Source organism: Nerophis ophidion, linkage group LG08 (assembly GCF_033978795.1).
Source record: "Nerophis ophidion isolate RoL-2023_Sa linkage group LG08, RoL_Noph_v1.0, whole genome shotgun sequence".
In the NCBI taxonomy this organism is placed as follows: domain Eukaryota; kingdom Metazoa; phylum Chordata; class Actinopteri; order Syngnathiformes; family Syngnathidae; genus Nerophis; species Nerophis ophidion.
This window is the reverse complement of record NC_084618.1, coordinates 2518972-2538296: the sequence shown is the minus strand read 5'-3', so window position 1 is coordinate 2538296 and position 19325 is coordinate 2518972. Positions and strand designations below refer to the sequence as shown.

Sequence of the window (19325 nt, the reverse complement as noted above, 5' to 3'; positions counted from 1 at the left end):
CTGTAGAGCGTGTGGTGTGGCGCCTTGGCAGAGTTGGCCTTGGACCATCTGTTCCTGCTGAGATCAGCACAGCATGACATGAATACTGACTCCTTTTTAGTCAAGGAAACAGGAACAGATACTTCCTGCTTGGAGGATGACGTCGTACCAATACGTCCAATGACAGAAGGAGATGGTTAAGATCAACAAAAAATAAAACAGAACATCTTCCTATGAGGCCAGATTACATACTTAAGTTCAGTACTAGCAATAGCATCTGTTTACCTTGAGTTCAGTGCTAGCAATAGCATCTGTTTACCTACTTAGGTTCAGTACTAGCCATAGTATTTGTTTACTTACTTGAGTTCTGTACTAGCCATGGTATTTGTTTACCTACTTAAGTTCAGTACTAGCCATAGTATTTGTTTACTTACTTGAGTTCAGTACTAGCCATTGTATTTGTTTACTTACTTAAGTTCAGTACTAGCCATAGTATTTGTTTACTTACTTGAGTTCAGTACTAGCCATAGTATTTGTTTACTTACTTAAGTTCAGTACTAGCCATAGTATTTGTTTACTTACTTGAGTTCAGTACTAGCCATAGTATTTGTTTACTTACTTGAGTTCAGTACTAGCCATGGTATTTGTTTACTTACTTGAGTTCAGTACTAGCCATAGTATTTGTTTACTTACTTGAGTTCAGTACTAGCCATTGTATTCGTTTACATACTTAAGTTCAGTACTAGCCAAAGTATTTGTTTGCTTACTCAAGTTCAATACTAGCCATTGTATTCATTTACCTACTTATGTTTAGTACTAGCAATAGCATTTGTTTACCTACTTAAGTTCAATACAAACAATATTATTTATTTACCTTCTTATGTTCAGTTTACCTTGAGTTCAGTACTAGCAATAGCATCTGTTTACCTACTTAGGTTCAGTAATAGCCAGAGCATTTGTTTATCTACTTAAGTTCAGTACTAGCAATAGTATTTTTTTCAATTTAAGTTTAGTACTAACAATAGCATCTGTTTACCTACTTAAGTTCGGTACTACCAATTTTTTTTTTTTTGATTGATTGATTGATACTTTTATTAGTAGATTGCACAGTACAGTACATATTCCGTACAATTGACCACTAAATGGTAACACCCCAATAAGTTTTTCAACTTGTTTAAGTCAGGGTCCACGTTAATCAATTCATGGTACAATAGCATTTCTTTATCTCCTTAGGTTCAGTACTCGCCATTGTATTTGTTTACCTACTTAAGTTCAGTACTAGCTATAGTATTTGTTTACCTACTTAAGTTCAGTACTAGCTATAGTATTTGTTTACCTACTTAAGTCTGATATTAGCAAAATTATTTGTTTACCTACTTAAGTCCAATACTAGCAAAAGTATTTGTTTACCGACTTAAGTTCAGTACTCGCCATTGTATTTGTTTACCCGCATAAGTTCATTACTAGCAATAGTATTTGTTTACCTACTCAAATCCAATACTTGCAGTCAGCTAGTGGTACTTCCTGTCATGGATACTCACTACGTGGTCCACAGTTTGTGGTACTTCCTGTCATTGATACTCACCACGTGGTCCACAGTTTGTGGTACTTCCTGTCACGGATACTCACCACGTGGTCCACAGTTTGTGGTACTTCCTGTCATGGATACTCACTACGTGGTCCACAGTTTGTGGTACTTCCTGTCATGGATACTCACCACGTGGTCCACAGTTTGTGGTACTTCCTGTCATGGATACTCACTACGTGGTCCACAGTTTGTGGTACTTCCTGTCATTGATACTCACCACGTGGTCCACAGTTTGTGGTACTTCCTGTCATGGATACTCACTACGTGGTCCACAGTTTGTGGTACTTCCTGTCATGGATACTCACCACGTGGTCCACAGTTTGTGGTACTTCCTGTCATGGATACTCACCACGTGGTCCACAGTGTGTGGTACTTCCTGTCGTGGATACTCACCAGCATGAGCTAGTCCTAAAGAAAGAAGTACAAGAACAAAGTACTACTCCTCACATGGTGTACACCAGTGCGCCCCCTAGTGCTAACATGTCAAAAGAGGGATGATGCAGGATTTGAGTCACTGGCTTGTCTTCCGCTCTCACTGCGGTAAAAAGGAAGCTGAGCAAACACTTTTTTCTTGAGTTGGATGACATCAGTTGGACAGGAAGGAGACTGCAGACGTGATCCTGGAGACTGCAGACGTGATCCTGGAGACTGCAGACGTGTTCTTACATTCATTGACATTGTTGAGGCCGCCTACTCGTGCAGGATTGTCTTCATTGTACTCTACAAGTTTTTAGTACACCAGCCTGTACTAGCCAGAGTATTTGTTTACCTACTTAAGTTCAGTACTAGCCAGAGTATTTGTTCACCTACTTAAGTTCAGTACTAGCCAGAGTATTTGTTTACCTACTTAAGTTCAGTACTAGCCAGAGTATTTGTTCACCTACTTAAGTTCAGTACTAGCCAGAGTATTTGTTCACCTACTTAAGTTCAGTACTAGCCAGAGTATTTGTTTACCTACTTAAGTTCAGTACTAGCCAGAGTATTTGTTCACCTACTTAAGTTCAGTACTAGCCAGAGTATTTGTTCACCTACTTAAGTTCAGTACTAGCCAGAGTATTTGTTTACCTACTTAAGTTCAGTACTAGCCATAGTATTTGTTTACTTACTTAAGTTCAGTACTAGCCAGAGTATTTGTTTACCTACTTAAGTTCAGTACTAGCCATAGTATTTGTTTACTTACTTAAGTTCAGTACTAGCCAGAGTATTTGTTCACCTACTTAAGTTCAGTACTAGCCAGAGTATTTGTTTACCTACTTAAGTTCAGTACTAGCCATAGTATTTGTTTACTTACTTAAGTTCAGTACTAGCCATAGTATTTGTTTACCTACTTAAGTTCAGTACTAGCCAGAGTATTTGTTTACATACTTAAGTTCAGTACTAGCCAGAGTATTTGTTTACCTACTTAAGTTCAGTACTAGCCATAGTATTTGTTTACCTACTTAAGTTCAGTACTAGCCATAGTATTTGTTTACCTACTTAAGTTCAGTACTAGCCAGAGTATGTGTTTACCTATTTAAGCTCAGTACTAGCCATAGTATTTGTTTACCTACTTAAGTTCAGTACTAGCCATAGTATTTGTTTACCTACTTAAGTTCAGTACTAGCCATAGTATTTGTTTACCTACTTAAGTTCAGTACTAGCCAGAGTATTTGTTTACCTACTTAAGTTCAGTACTAGCCAGAGTATTTGTTTACTTACTTAAGTTCAGTACTGGCCAGAGTATTTGTTTACCTACTTAAGTTCAGTACTAGCCAGAGTATTTGTTTACATACTTAAGTTCAGTACTAGCCAGAGTATTTGTTTACCTACTTAAGTTCAGTACTAGCCATAGTATTTGTTTACCTACTTAAGTTCAGTACTAGCCATAGTATTTGTTTACCTACTTAAGTTCAGTACTAGCCAGAGTATGTGTTTACCTATTTAAGCTCAGTACTAGCCATAGTATTTGTTTACCTACTTAAGTTCAGTACTAGCCATAGTATTTGTTTACCTACTTAAGTTCAGTACTAGCCAGAGTATTTGTTTACCTACTTAAGTTCAGTACTAGCCAGAGTATTTGTTTACTTACTTAAGTTCAGTACTGGCCAGAGTATTTGTTTACCTACTTAAGTTCAGTACTAGCCAGAGTATTTGTTTATTTACTTATGTTCATTACTAGCCAGAGTATTTGTTTACTTACTTAAGTTTATTACTAGCCAGAGTATTTGTTTACTTACTTAAGTTTATTGCTAGCCAGAGTATTTGTTTACTTATTTACGTTCTCTATTAGCCATAGTATTTGTTTACTTACTTAAGTTCAGTACTAGCCATAGTATTTGTTTACTTATTTAAGTTCTGTATTAGCCATAGTATTTGTTACTTACATAAGTTCAGTACTAGCCATAATATTTGTTTACCTACTTAAGTTCGGTACTAGCCGTAGTATTCTTTTACTTATTTAAGTTCCTTATTAGCCATAGTATTTGTTCACTTACTTAAGTTCAGTATTGCCAATAGCGTTTGCAGGACTGCTAGTATCGGACATGATACCACACACAAGTAAACACATTGCAGGACTGTTTGTATCGCACATTATATGATGATGATGATGATGATGATGGATTAGATTTATATCGCGCTTTTCTATTGTTATATACTCAAAGCGCTCACAGAGAAGTGGGATCACACACAAACACAAGTAATCCTGCTGCATTACTGCTTGTATCGCACATGATATCACACACACACAAGTAAAGCTGCTGCAGGACTGCTTGTATCACACATGATATCACACACAAGTAAAGCTGCTGCAGGACTGCTTGTATCACACATGATATCACACACAAGTAAAGCTGCTGCAGGACTGCTTGTATCGCACATGATATCACACACAAGTAAAGCTTCTGCAGGACTGCTTGTATCGCACATGATATCACACACAAGTAAACACTCTGCAGGACTGCTTGTATCTTGTAGATAACTTTGAGCATTTGTGTTTGTGCTGTCAGGACGTGTAGTCATCCTGCGCTGGTCACTGTGGAGGAGGAGCACCTGAGGAGCACCTGAGGAGCACCTGAGGAGCACCTGAGGATCACATGAGGAGCACAGAAGCATCCTGATTACACCTGCTGACCACGCCCACAAGGAAGACAGCCAGCGTTCCTCCTGCAGGCATGGTAGTCATCTACTCTTATATACATCTACACTTATATACATCTACTCTTATATACATCTACACTTATATACATCTACACTTATATACATCTACACTTATATACATCTACTCTTATATACATCTACTCTTATATACATCTACACTTATATACATCTACTCTTATATACATCTACACTTATATACATCCACTCTTATATACATCTACACTTATATACATCTACACTTATATACATCTACACTTATATACATCTACACTTATATACATCTACACTTATATACATCTACTCTTATATACATCCACTCTTATATACATCTACACTTATATACATCTACACTTATATACATCCACTCTTATATACATCTACACTTATATACATCTACTCTTATATACATATACACTTATATACATCTACACTTATATACATCTACTCTTATATACATCTACACTTATATACATCTACTCTTATGTACATCTACACTTATATACATCTACACTTATATACATCTACTCTTATATACATCTACTCTTATATACATCTACTCTTATATACATCTACACTTATATACATCTACTCTTATATACATCTACACTTATATACATCTACTCTTATATACATCCACTCTTATATACATCTACTCTTATATACATCTACTCTTATATACATCTACACTTATATACATCTACTCTTATATACATCCACTCTTATATACATCTACACTTATATACATCTACACTTATATACATCTACTCTTATATACATCTACTCTTATATACATCCACTCTTATATACATCTACTCTTATATACATCTACTCTTATATACATCTACACTTATATACATCTACTCTTATATACATCCACTCTTATATACATCTACACTTATATACATCCACTCTTATATACATCTACTCTTATATACATCTACTCTTATATACATCTACTCTTATATACATCCACTCTTATATACATCTACACTTATATACATCCACTCTTATATACATCTACACTTATATACATCCACTCTTATATACATCTACACTTATATACATCTACACTTATATACATCTACACTTATATACATCAACTCTTATATACATCTACACTTATATACATCTACACTTATATACATCCACTCTTATATACATCTACACTTATATACATCTACACTTATATACATCCACTCTTATATACATCCACTCTTATATACATCTACACTTATATACATCCACTCTTATATACATCTACACTTATATACATCTACACTTATATACATCTACACTTATATACATCTACACTTACATACATCCACTCTTATATACATCTACACTTATATACATCTACACTTATATACATCCACACTTATATACATCCACACTTATATACATCTACACTTATATACATCCACTCTTATATACATCTACACTTATATACATCTACACTTATATACATCCACTCTTATATACATCTACACTTATATACATCTACACTTATATACATCCACTCTTATATACATCTACTCTTATATACATCTACTCTTATATACATCTACTCTTATATACATCTACACTTATATACATCCACTCTTATATACATCTACACTTATATACATCTACACTTATATACATCCACTCTTATATACATCCACTCTTATATACATCCACTCTTATATACATCCACTCTTATATACATCCACTCTTATATACATCTACACTTATATACATCCACTCTTATATACATCTACACTTATATACATCCACTCTTATATACATATACACTTATATACATCTACACTTATATACATCTACTCTTATATACATCCACTCTTATATACATCTACACTTATATACATCCACTCTTATATACATCTACACTTATATACATCTACACTTATATACATCTACACTTATATACATCTACACTTATATACATCCACTCTTATATACATCTACACTTATATACATCCACTCTTATATACATCTACACTTATATACATCTACACTTATATACATCTACACTTATATACATCTACACTTATATACTTCCACTCTTATATACATCTACACTTATATACATCCACTCTTATATACATCTACACTTATATACATCTACACTTATATACATCTACACTTATATACATCCACTCTTATATACATCTACACTTATATACATCCACTCTTATATACATCTACACTTATATACATCCACTCTTATATACATCTACACTTATATACATCTACACTTATATACATCCACTCTTATATACATCTACACTTATATACATCCACTCTTATATACATCTACACTTATATACATCTACACTTATATACATCCACTCTTATATACATCTACATTTATATACATCCACTCTTATATACATCTACACTTATATACATCTACACTTATATACATCTACACTTATATACATCCACACTTATATACATCTACACTTATATACATCTACTCTTATATACATATACTCTTATATACATCTACACTTATATACATCTACACTTATATACATCCACTCTTATATACATCTACACTTATATACATCTACACTTATATACATCCACTCTTATATACATCTACACTTATATACATCCACTCTTATATACATCTACACTTATATACATCTACACTTATATACATCTACTCTTATATACATCTACTCTTATATACATCTACACTTATATACATCTACTCTTATATACATCCACTCTTATATACATCTACTCTTATATACATCTACTCTTATATACATCTACACTTATATACATCCACTCTTATATACATCTACACTTATATACATCCACTCTTATATACATCCAATCTTATATACATCTACACTTATATACATCCACTCTTATATACATCTACACTTATATACATCCACTCTTATATACATCTTCACTTATATACATCTACACTTATATACATCCACTCTTATATACATCTACACTTATATACATCTACACTTATATACATCCACACTTATATACATCTACACTTATACACATCCACTCTTATATACATCTACACTTATATACATCCACTCTTATATACATCTACTCTTATATACATCTACACTTATATACATCTACTCTTATATACATCTACATTTACATACATCCACTTTTATATACATCTACACTTATATACATCTACACTTATATGCATCTACACTTATATACATATACTCTTATATACATCTACACTTATATACATCCACTCTTATATACATGTACACTTATATACATCTACACTTATATACATCTACACTTATATACATCTACTCTTATATACATCTACACGTATATACATCCACTCTTATATACATCTACTCTTATATACATCTACACTTATATACATCTACTCTTATATACATCTACATTTACATACATCCACTCTTATATACATCTACACTTTTATACATCCACTCTTATATACATCTACACTTATATACATCTACACTTATATACATCTTGTTGTGTTGGTGCTAGCTTGGTGTATAATGGAGCCCGGAAGAGTCAGGATACATGGGATTCTGGTTATTAGTTATGTCGTCTTTATGTTGTGTTATAGTGCGGATGTTCTCCTGAAATGTGTTTGTCATTCTTGTTTGGTGTGGGTTCACAGTGTAGCATATATTAGTATAAGTGCTAAAGTTGTTTAAACGGCCACCCTCAGTGTAACCTGTATTGCGGTTGGATAAGGATGCCTTGCAGTCTCTTACGTGTGTCTGCAATAACCTCGTCAAACAGTTCTTTGGGCCAGCAAACTACGTGTACATGCTGTAGAGGGCGCTAGTGCCATCATTGTACGCCCTTATTATTGTTCATCGGGTGAACACCAGCCTACATTCGAGAGAATAATTACTCTGAAATTCGGGAGTCTCCCGGGAAAATTGGGAGGGTTGGCAGGTGTGACGCTGTTAAGCGGCATTCATATAAAACTTGTGGGTCGCGTGTCTGAGACCCCTGGTTTATACATAGCACAAAGCAAAAAAAACTGTATGCAGTGTTATTTAGTTATAAATCTCAAAAGAATTATGTGGCTCCCATTGTTTGCTTTACTTTGTGAAATAGGTCAAAATGGCTCTTTGAGTGGTAAAGGTTGCCGACCCCTGATATAGAGGATCTTTGACCTATATTTGTAACAGCCCGTGTGTCATATAGAGGATCTCTGACTAATGTTTTTGTACTTTGTGCTTAAAAAGAGCACAGGGCCCCTGTCATACAGTATAGAGGATCTTTGACTCATATTTTGTTCTTAAAGCAACAGCACATTGGCCAGGTAGAGGATCTTTGACTAGTGTTTCTGCAGAAGGTTATTAAAAAATAGTAGAGCACTCCTGTCATAAAGAGGATCTTTGATCCATGCAGTCGTGCTTTGGCTTTGTAAAGAGCAGAGCACTCCTGTCATATAGAGGATCTTTGACCTATACTTTGCTCTTAAAGCAACAGCCCATCCGTCATATAGAGGATCTCTGACTAATGTTTTTGTGCTTTGTCCTTAAAAAGAGCACAGGGCCCCTGTCATACAGTATAGAGGATCTTTGACTCATATTTTGTTCTTAAAGCAACAGCACATTGGCCAGGTAGAGGATCTTTGACTAGTGTTTCTGCAGAAGGTTAATAAAAATAGTAGACCACTCCTGTCATAAAGAGGATCTTTGACCCATGTAGTCGTGCTTTGGCTTTGTAAAGAGTAGAGCACTCCTGTCATATAGAGGATCTTTGACCTATACTTTGCTCTTAAAGCAACAGCCCATCCGTCATATAGAGGATCTCTGACTAATGTTTTTGTACTTTGTCCTTAAAAAGAGCACAGGGCCCCTGTCATACAGTATAGAGGATCTTTGACTCATATTTTGTTCTTAAAGCAACAGCACATTGGCCAGGTAGAGGATCTTTAACTAGTGTTTTTGCAGCAGGTTATTAAAAAATAGTAGAGCACTCCTGTCTTAAAGAGGATCTTTGACCCATGTAGTCGTGCTTTGGCTTTGTAAAGAGTAGAGCACTCCTGTCATATAGAGGATCTTTGACCTATACTTTGCTCTTAAAGCAACAGCCCATCCGTCATATAGAGGATCTCTGACTAATGTTTTTGTACTTTGTCCTTAAAAAGAGCACAGGGCCCCTGTCATACAGTATAGAGGATCTTTGACTCATATTTTGTTCTTAAAGCAACAGCACATTTGCCAGGTAGAGGATCTTTGACTAGTGTTTTTGCAGCAGGTTATTAAAAAATAGTAGAGCACTCCTGTCATAAAGAGGATCTTTGACCCATGTAGTCGTGCTTTGGCTTTGTAAAGAGCAGACTACTCCTGTCATATAGAGGATCTTTGACCTATACTTTGCTCTTAAAGCAACAGCCCGTGTGTCATATAGAGGATCTCTGACTAATGTTTTTGTGCTTTGTCCTTAAAAAGAGCACAGGGCCCCTGTCATACAGTATAGAGGATCTTTGACTCCTATTTTGTTCTTAAAGCAACAGCACATTTGCCAGGTAGAAGATCTTTGACTAGTGTTTTTGCAGCAGGTTATTAAAAAATAGTAGAGCACTCCTGTCTTAAAGAGGATCTTTGACCCATGTAGTAGTGCTTTGGCTTTGTAAAGAGCAGAGCACTCCTGTCATATAGAGGATCTTTGACCTATACTTTGCTCTTAAAGCAACAGCCCATTCGTCATATAGAGGATCTCTGACTAATGTTTTTGTACTTTGTCCTTAAAAAGAGCACAGGGCCCCTGTCATACAGTATAGAGGATCTTTGACTCCTATTTTGTTCTTAAAGCAACAGCACATTTGCCAGGTAGAAGATCTTTGACTAGTGTTTTTGCAGCAGGTTATTAAAAAATAGTAGAGCACTCCTGTCATAAAGAGGATCTTTGATCCATGTAGTCGTGCTTTGGCTTTGTAAAGAGCAGAGCACTCCTGTCATTTAGAGGATCTTTGACCTATAGTTTGCTCTTAAAGTAACAGCCCATCCGTCATATAGAGGATCTCTGACTAATGATTTTGTGCTTTGTCCTTAAAAAGAGCGCAGCGCCCCTTTCGTATAGAGGATCTTTGACTCATATTTTATCGCAGTAGGTTCCTAAAGCAGCAGAGCGTTTGTGACTACTATTTGTTGTTAAAGCAGTGGTGTCAAATAGAGGATCTTTGACGCGCGATGCAGGAAAGTAAAGGTGTGCAGGGTGATGATGGATGTCCTGGGGGAGGGGCACAGCAGCAGGAAAGGTCGGAGGTCAGCGGGGGGAAGGGGGTGAAGACAGAAGGTGCTGACGTTAGGATTGGCCGCGCAGGCTAATGAGCAAGGTAACGAGACACGTGAGGGGGGAGGGGAGGGGGCGTGATTAGTGGTGAGTTATGATGATGCAGTAATTGATACACATGACATTGGCTGTGACACACCCTTCTCTTTCTAACGACGCCTTATGGATCATAAAACATTAATAACATCCAAACTGTAATAGACATGATAAATTGCAGCACAAACAATCCTGACAGCGTTATGACTAATGACACGCTAATAACATAAATGTAAAACATTAATAACATCCAAACTGTAATAGACATAATACATTGCAGGACAGACCATAATAACATCAAAATTATGAATAAGTATTGCGATCCGGCTGCGGATCGACTTTATTTTTAGATCCTCGCAAATATTTGTCTTCTATTAAATAAAATCGACTGTATTTTTCAGACTATAAGGCGCACTCAAAACTGGACAGTGTGCCTTATAACCTGCTGCACCTAATGTACGCAATCATTCTGGTTGTGCTTACCCACCTCAAAGCTGTTTTATTTGCAACATTGTGCAATGATAAGTGTGATCAGTAGATGGCAGTCACACATTAGAGATACATGTAGACTGGAGTATGATGGCAGTCACACATAAGAGATAGGTGTAGACTGGAGTATGATGGCAGTCACACATTAGAGATACATGTAGACTGGAGTATGATGGCAGTCACACATAAGAGATAGGTGTAGACTGGAGTATGATGGCAGTCACACATTAGAGATAGGTGTAGACTGGAGTATGATGGCAGTCACACATAAGAGATAGGTGTAGACTGTATTATGATGGCAATCACACATAAGAGATAGGTGTAGACTGGAGTATGATGGCAGTCACACATAAGAGATAGGTGTAGACTGGAGTATGATGGCAGTCACACATAAGAGATAGGTGTAGACTGGAGTATGGTGGCAGTCCCACATAAGAGATAGGTGTAAACTGGAGTATGATGGCAGTCACACATTAGAGATACATGTAGACTGGAGTATGATGGCAGTCACACATTAGAGATAGGTGTAGACTGGAGTATGATGGCAGTCACACATAAGAGATAGGTGTAGACTGTATTATGATGGCAATCACACATAAGAGATAGGTGTAGACTGGAGTATGATGGCAGTCACACATAAGAGATAGGTGTAGACTGGAGTATGGTGGCAGTCCCACATAAGAGATAGGTGTAAACTGGAGTATGATGGCAGTCACACATTAGAGATACATGTAGACTGGAGTATGATGGCAGTCACACATTAGAGATAGGTGTAGACTGGAGTATGATGGCAGTCACACATTAGAGATAGGTGTAGACTGGAGTATGATGGCAGTCACACATAAGAGATAGGTGTAGACTGGAGTATGGTGGCAGTCCCACATAAGAGATAGGTGTAGACTGGAGTACGATGGCAGTCACACATAAGAGATAGGTGTAGACTGGAGTATGATGGCAGTCACACATAAGAGATAGCTGTAGACTGGAGTATGATGGCAGTCACACATAAGAGATAGGTGTAGACTGGAGTATGATGGCAGTCACACATAAGAGATAGGTGTAAACTGGAGTATGATGGCAGTCACACATTAGAGATACATGTAGACTGGAGTATGATGGCAGTCACACATTAGAGATAGGTGTAGACTGGAGTATGATGGCAGTCACACATAAGAGATAGGTGTAGACTGGAGTATGATGGCAGTCACACATAAGAGATAGGTGTAGACTGGAGTATGGTGGCAGTCCCACATAAGAGATAGGTGTAAACTGGAGTATGATGGCAGTCACACATTAGAGATACATGTAGACTGGAGTATGATGGCAGTCACACATTAGAGATAGGTGTAGACTGGAGTATGATGGCAGTCACACATAAGAGATAGGTGTAGACTGGAGTACGATGGCAGTCACACATAAGAGATAGGTGTAGACTGGAGTATGATGGCAGTCACACATAAGAGATAGGTGTAGACTGGAGTATGGTGGCAGTCCCACATAAGAGATAGGTGTAAACTGGAGTATGATGGCAGTCACACATTAGAGATACATGTAGACTGGAGTATGATGGCAGTCACACATTAGAGATAGGTGTAGACTGGAGTATGATGGCAGTCACACATAAGAGATAGGTGTAGACTGTATTATGATGGCAATCACACATAAGAGATAGGTGTAGACTGGAGTATGATGGCAGTCACACATAAGAGATAGGTGTAGACTGGAGTATGGTGGCAGTCCCACATAAGAGATAGGTGTAAACTGGAGTATGATGGCAGTCACACATTAGAGATACATGTAGACTGGAGTATGATGGCAGTCACACATTAGAGATAGGTGTAGACTGGAGTATGATGGCAGTCACACATAAGAGATAGGTGTAGACTGGAGTATGATGGCAGTCACACATAAGAGATAGGTGTAGACTGGAGTATGGTGGCAGTCCCACATAAGAGATAGGTGTAAACTGGAGTATGATGGCAGTCACACATTAGAGATACATGTAGACTGGAGTATGATGGCAGTCACACATTAGAGATAGGTGTAGACTGGAGTATGATGGCAGTCACACATAAGAGATAGGTGTAGACTGGAGTACGATGGCAGTCACACATAAGAGATAGGTGTAGACTGGAGTATGATGGCAGTCCCACATAAGAGATAGGTGTAGACTGGAGTATGATGGCAGTCACACATAAGAGATAGGTGTAGACTGGAGTACGATGGCAGTCACACATAAGAGATAGGTGTAGAATGGAGTATGATGGCAGTCACACATAAGAGATAGGTGTAGACTGGAGTATGATGGGAGTCCCACATAAGAGATAGCTGTAGACTGGAGTATGATGGCAGTCACACACAAGAGAAGTGTAGAGTGTAGTATGATGGCAGTCACACATAAGAGATAGGTGTAGACTGGAGTACGATGGCAGTCACACATAAGAGATAGGTGTAGACTGGAGTACGATGGCAGTCACACATAAGAGATAGGTGTAGACTGGAGTATGATGGCAGTCACACATAAGAGATAGCTGTAGACTGGAGTATGATGGCAGTCACACATAAGAGATAGGTGTAGACTGGAGTATGATGGCAGTCACACATAAGAGATAGGTGTAGACTGGAGTACGATGGCAGTCACACATAAGAGATAGGTGTAGACTGGAGTATGATGGCAGTCACACATAAGAGATAGCTGTAGACTGGAGTATGATGGCAGTCACACATAAGAGATAGGTGTAGACTGGAGTATGATGGCAGTCACACATAAGAGATAGGTGTAGACTGGAGTATGATGGCAGTCACACATAAGAGATAGGTGTAGACTGGAGTATGATGGCAGTCCAACATAAGAGATAGGTGTAGACTGGAGTATGATGGCAGTCACACATAAGAGATAGGTGTAGACTGGAGTACGATGGCAGTCACACATAAGAGATAGGTGTAGAATGGAGTATGATGGCAGTCACACATAAGAGATAGGTGTAGACTGGAGTATGATGGGAGTCCCACATAAGAGATAGCTGTAGACTGGAGTATGATGGCAGTCACACACAAGAGAAGTGTAGAGTGTAGTATGATGGCAGTCACACATAAGAGATAGGTGTAGACTGGAGTACGATGGCAGTCACACATAAGAGATAGGTGTAGACTGGAGTACGATGGCAGTCACACATAAGAGATAGCTGTAGACTGGAGTATGATGGCAGTCACACATAAGAGATAGGTGTAGACTGGAGTATGATGGCAGTCACACATAAAAGATAGGTGTAGACTGGAGTACGATGGCAGTCACACATAAGAGATAGCTGTAGACTGGAGTATGATGGCAGTCACACATAAGAGATAGGTGTAGACTGGAGTATGATGGCAGTCACACATAAGAGATAGGTGTAGACTGGAGTACGATGGCAGTCACACATAAGAGATAGGTGTAGACTGGAGTATGATGGCAGTCACACATAAGAGATAGCTGTAGACTGGAGTATGATGGCAGTCACACATAAGAGATAGGTGTAGACTGGAGTATGGTGGCAGTCCCACATAAGAGATAGGTGTAGACTGGAGTATGATGGCAGTCACACATAAGAGATAGGTGTAGACTGGAGTACGATGGCAGTCACACATAAGAGATGGGTGTAGAATGGAGTATGATGGCAGTCACACATAAGAGATAGGTGTAAACTGGAGTATGATGGCAGTCACACATTAGAGATACATGTAGACTGGAGTATGATGGCAGTCACACATTAGAGATAGGTGTAGACTGGAGTATGATGGCAGTCACACATAAGAGATAGGTGTAGACTGGAGTATGGTGGCAGTCCCACATAAGAGATAGGTGTAAACTGGAGTATGATGGCAGTCACACATTAGAGATACATGTAGACTGGAGTATGATGGCAGTCACACATTAGAGATAGGTGTAGACTGGAGTATGATGGCAGTCACACATAAGAGATAGGTGTAGACTGGAGTACGATGGCAGTCACACATAAGAGATAGGTGTAGACTGGAGTATGATGGCAGTCACACATAAGAGATAGGTGTAGACTGGAGTATGGTGGCAGTCCCACATAAGAGATAGGTGTAAACTGGAGTATGATGGCAGTCACACATTAGAGATACATGTAGACTGGAGTATGATGGCAGTCACACATTAGAGATAGGTGTAGACTGGAGTATGATGGCAGTCACACATAAGAGATAGGTGTAGACTGTATTATGATGGCAATCACACATAAGAGATAGGTGTAGACTGGAGTATGATGGCAGTCACACATAAGAGATAGGTGTAGACTGGAGTATGGTGGCAGTCCCACATAAGAGATAGGTGTAAACTGGAGTATGATGGCAGTCACACATTAGAGATACATGTAGACTGGAGTATGATGGCAGTCACACATTAGAGATAGGTGTAGACTGGAGTATGATGGCAGTCACACATAAGAGATAGGTGTAGACTGGAGTATGATGGCAGTCACACATAAGAGATAGGTGTAGACTGGAGTATGGTGGCAGTCCCACATAAGAGATAGGTGTAAACTGGAGTATGATGGCAGTCACACATTAGAGATACATGTAGACTGGAGTATGATGGCAGTCACACATTAGAGATAGGTGTAGACTGGAGTATGATGGCAGTCAAACATAAGACATAGGTGTAGACTGGAGTACGATGGCAGTCACACATAAGAGATAGGTGTAGACTGGAGTATGATGGCAGTCCCACATAAGAGATAGGTGTAGACTGGAGTATGATGGCAGTCACACATAAGAGATAGGTGTAGACTGGAGTACGATGGCAGTCACACATAAGAGATAGGTGTAGACTGGAGTATGATGGCAGTCACACATAAGAGATAGGTGTAGACTGGAGTACGATGGCAGTCACACATAAGAGATAGCTGTAGACTGGAGTATGATGGCAGTCACACATAAGAGATAGGTGTAGACTGGAGTATGATGGCAGTCACACATAAGAGATAGGTGTAGACTGGAGTACGATGGCAGTCACACATAAGAGATAGGTGTAGACTGGAGTATGATGGCAGTCACACATAAGAGATAGCTGTAGACTGGAGTATGATGGCAGTCACACATAAGAGATAGGTGTAGACTGGAGTATGGTGGCAGTCCCACATAAGAGATAGGTGTAAACTGGAGTATGATGGCAGTCACACATTAGAGATACATGTAGACTGGAGTATGATGGCAGTCACACATTAGAGATAGGTGTAGACTGGAGTATGATGGCAGTCACACATAAGAGATAGGTGTAGACTGGAGTACGATGGCAGTCACACATAAGAGATAGGTGTAGACTGGAGTATGGTGGCAGTCCCACATAAGAGATAGGTGTAAACTGGAGTATGATGGCAGTCACACATTAGAGATACATGTAGACTGGAGTATGATGGCAGTCACACATTAGAGATAGGTGTAGACTGGAGTATGATGGCAGTCACACATAAGAGATAGGTGTAGACTGGAGTACGATGGCAGTCACACATAAGAGATAGGTGTAGACTGGAGTATGATGGCAGTCCCACATAAGAGATAGGTGTAGACTGGAGTATGATGGCAGTCACACATAAGAGATAGGTGTAGACTGGAGTACGATGGCAGTCACACATAAGAGATGGGTGTAGAATGGAGTATGATGGCAGTCACACATAAGAGATAGGTGTAAACTGGAGTATGATGGCAGTCACACATTAGAGATACATGTAGACTGGAGTATGATGGCAGTCACACATTAGAGATAGGTGTAGACTGGAGTATGATGGCAGTCACACATAAGAGATAGGTGTGGACTGGAGTACGATGGCAGTCACACATAAGAGATAGGTGTAGACTGGAGTACGATGGCAGTCACACATAAGAGATAGGTGTAGACTGGAGTATGATGGCAGTCACACATAAGAGATAGCTGTAGACTGGAGTATGATGGCAGTCACACATAAGAGATAGGTGTAGACTGGAGTATGATGGCAGTCACACATAAGAGATAGGTGTAGACTGGAGTATGATGGCAGTCACACATAAGAGATAGGTGTCGACTGGAGTATGATGGCAGTCACACATAAGAGATAGGTGAACAACATACTGGGACACACAAACTCCTCTCCCACCATGAGGTGACAGCTCAGAAACCTTTTTTGTTTTTTAAATGTTTGATCTTTTTTATTATTATTATTTTGAATGTCCTATCTTTTGTGGTTGTTTTTAGAATGACCTACCTTTTTTTTTTTGTCATTTTGTTAATGTCTGATATCTTTTGTTGTTTGGTGATGTTCCTCCCTGACTCAGGCGGGCGTGCTATTAATAGCGCATGATGGCGTGGTGCCATGTTGCTGCTGCTGCTGCAAGCAGGAAGTGCAGTAAAGTGCAGCCTCTCAATCTTTCATGCATTCTGCTCTGGGAAAAACCAGGCAACTGTTTGGGGTTTTTTTTTAAACGATATTCCTTGTCCTGTGGCTTCTAACGGCGGCGCTTGCAACGTTGACACTCTTCCACTTCCAGCTTTTGGAGGACAAACACCTTTTGATTGCAAGCATCCAAAATGGCAACTATTGGACCATTTTGTTAGAATATCCTCTCAGCCGCTCCGTCACATTTTCTTTCTTTCCTGCTTGCCTCGTCTTGCTTTGTTTTTTCACCGCTGCTCCACTTGCACTTCAAGCACATGACTTATTAAAAGGCAGCGCACACACACACACACACACACACACGCACGCACGCACGCACACAAAGTATTTTAATAGAAGTGCTATTATAGTACGGTTTAAAAATGAGGCGTCTTATATTGATGGTTATTTTCTGTCAGGGCTGGGCGATAAAACGATATCAGTATATACTATGGCAATAAACACCTCATCAATAAAATATCCATCCATCCATCTTCTTCCATTTAGCCGAGGCGGGGGTCGCGGGGGCAGCATCCTAAGCAGAGGTAATACAATTTTAAATATCAATAAAAAGCACATTTAATCATTTTTCTTCTTGGTGGTAAGAATGCGCAAGTATGGAAGCAAGGTGTGTGTCAATACAGCCAGTGAGTGTATGTCAATACAGCCAGTGAGTGTGTGTCAATACAGCCAGTGAGTGTGTGTCAATACAGCCAGTGAGTGTGTGTCAATACAGCCAGTGAGTGTGTGTCAATACAGCCAGTGATTGTAATAAATAATTAAAATAAATATATACATTATTTTTTAAATCAGTTTATATATACTGATGTTCATTTTTAGGGAATGTAAATTTTATTTATTATTAATTTAGTTAGAAAAGATTTATTATTACTATTTTAGCTCAACATAGTTTGTTAATTGTAATGAATACATACATTTATATACAATTTTTATGAGATTTTATAATGATGTCTATTCAAGATACATAAATATTTTTAAGGAATCTACATGTTAGTATTTACCTTTAATTGAGTTAGAATGTATTTATTGTGGCACTGCATCATTGTATGCACATTTATTTTTATGAGTCCCTTTTTTTGACTTAAGCCTTGATAATAATCTTTGTGTTGAACGTTCCTATCATTTGACAAGGTTGCAAACTGTAAATAGCTTGGATACGATGATTGAATATGTGTCATTATTTGAGTGGGCCCCGGGCCCCTCTGTAGTGGTCCAAAAGGTTAGGAAGCCCTGCCCTAAAGTACGTGCAAATTTACAGTCTTTAGATGATAGAATGACTTTTCATTAGCCAGCAGGAAGTGCATTGATTGGAGTTTTTGCTGCCGTGCAATAAAATACATTCTTGCTCAATATGAAGATTTATTAAAAATGTT

At 38.3% G+C, this 19325-nt stretch overlaps 1 protein-coding gene across 4 annotated transcripts in view; it reads left to right on the top strand.

Annotated features, from left to right (window-relative positions):
* Positions 1 to 19325, top strand: part of strbp (spermatid perinuclear RNA binding protein) — a 143977-nt gene that overhangs the window by 90294 nt on the left and 34358 nt on the right. For all 4 annotated transcript variants that reach the window (XM_061907476.1, XM_061907472.1, XM_061907473.1 and 1 more), the window contains exon 2: positions 4555 to 4722. In XM_061907476.1, the coding sequence (XP_061763460.1) occupies positions 4720 to 4722 (3 nt within the window). In that variant the 5' untranslated portion in view covers positions 4555 to 4719. The remainder of the gene's footprint in view (positions 1 to 4554; positions 4723 to 19325) is intronic.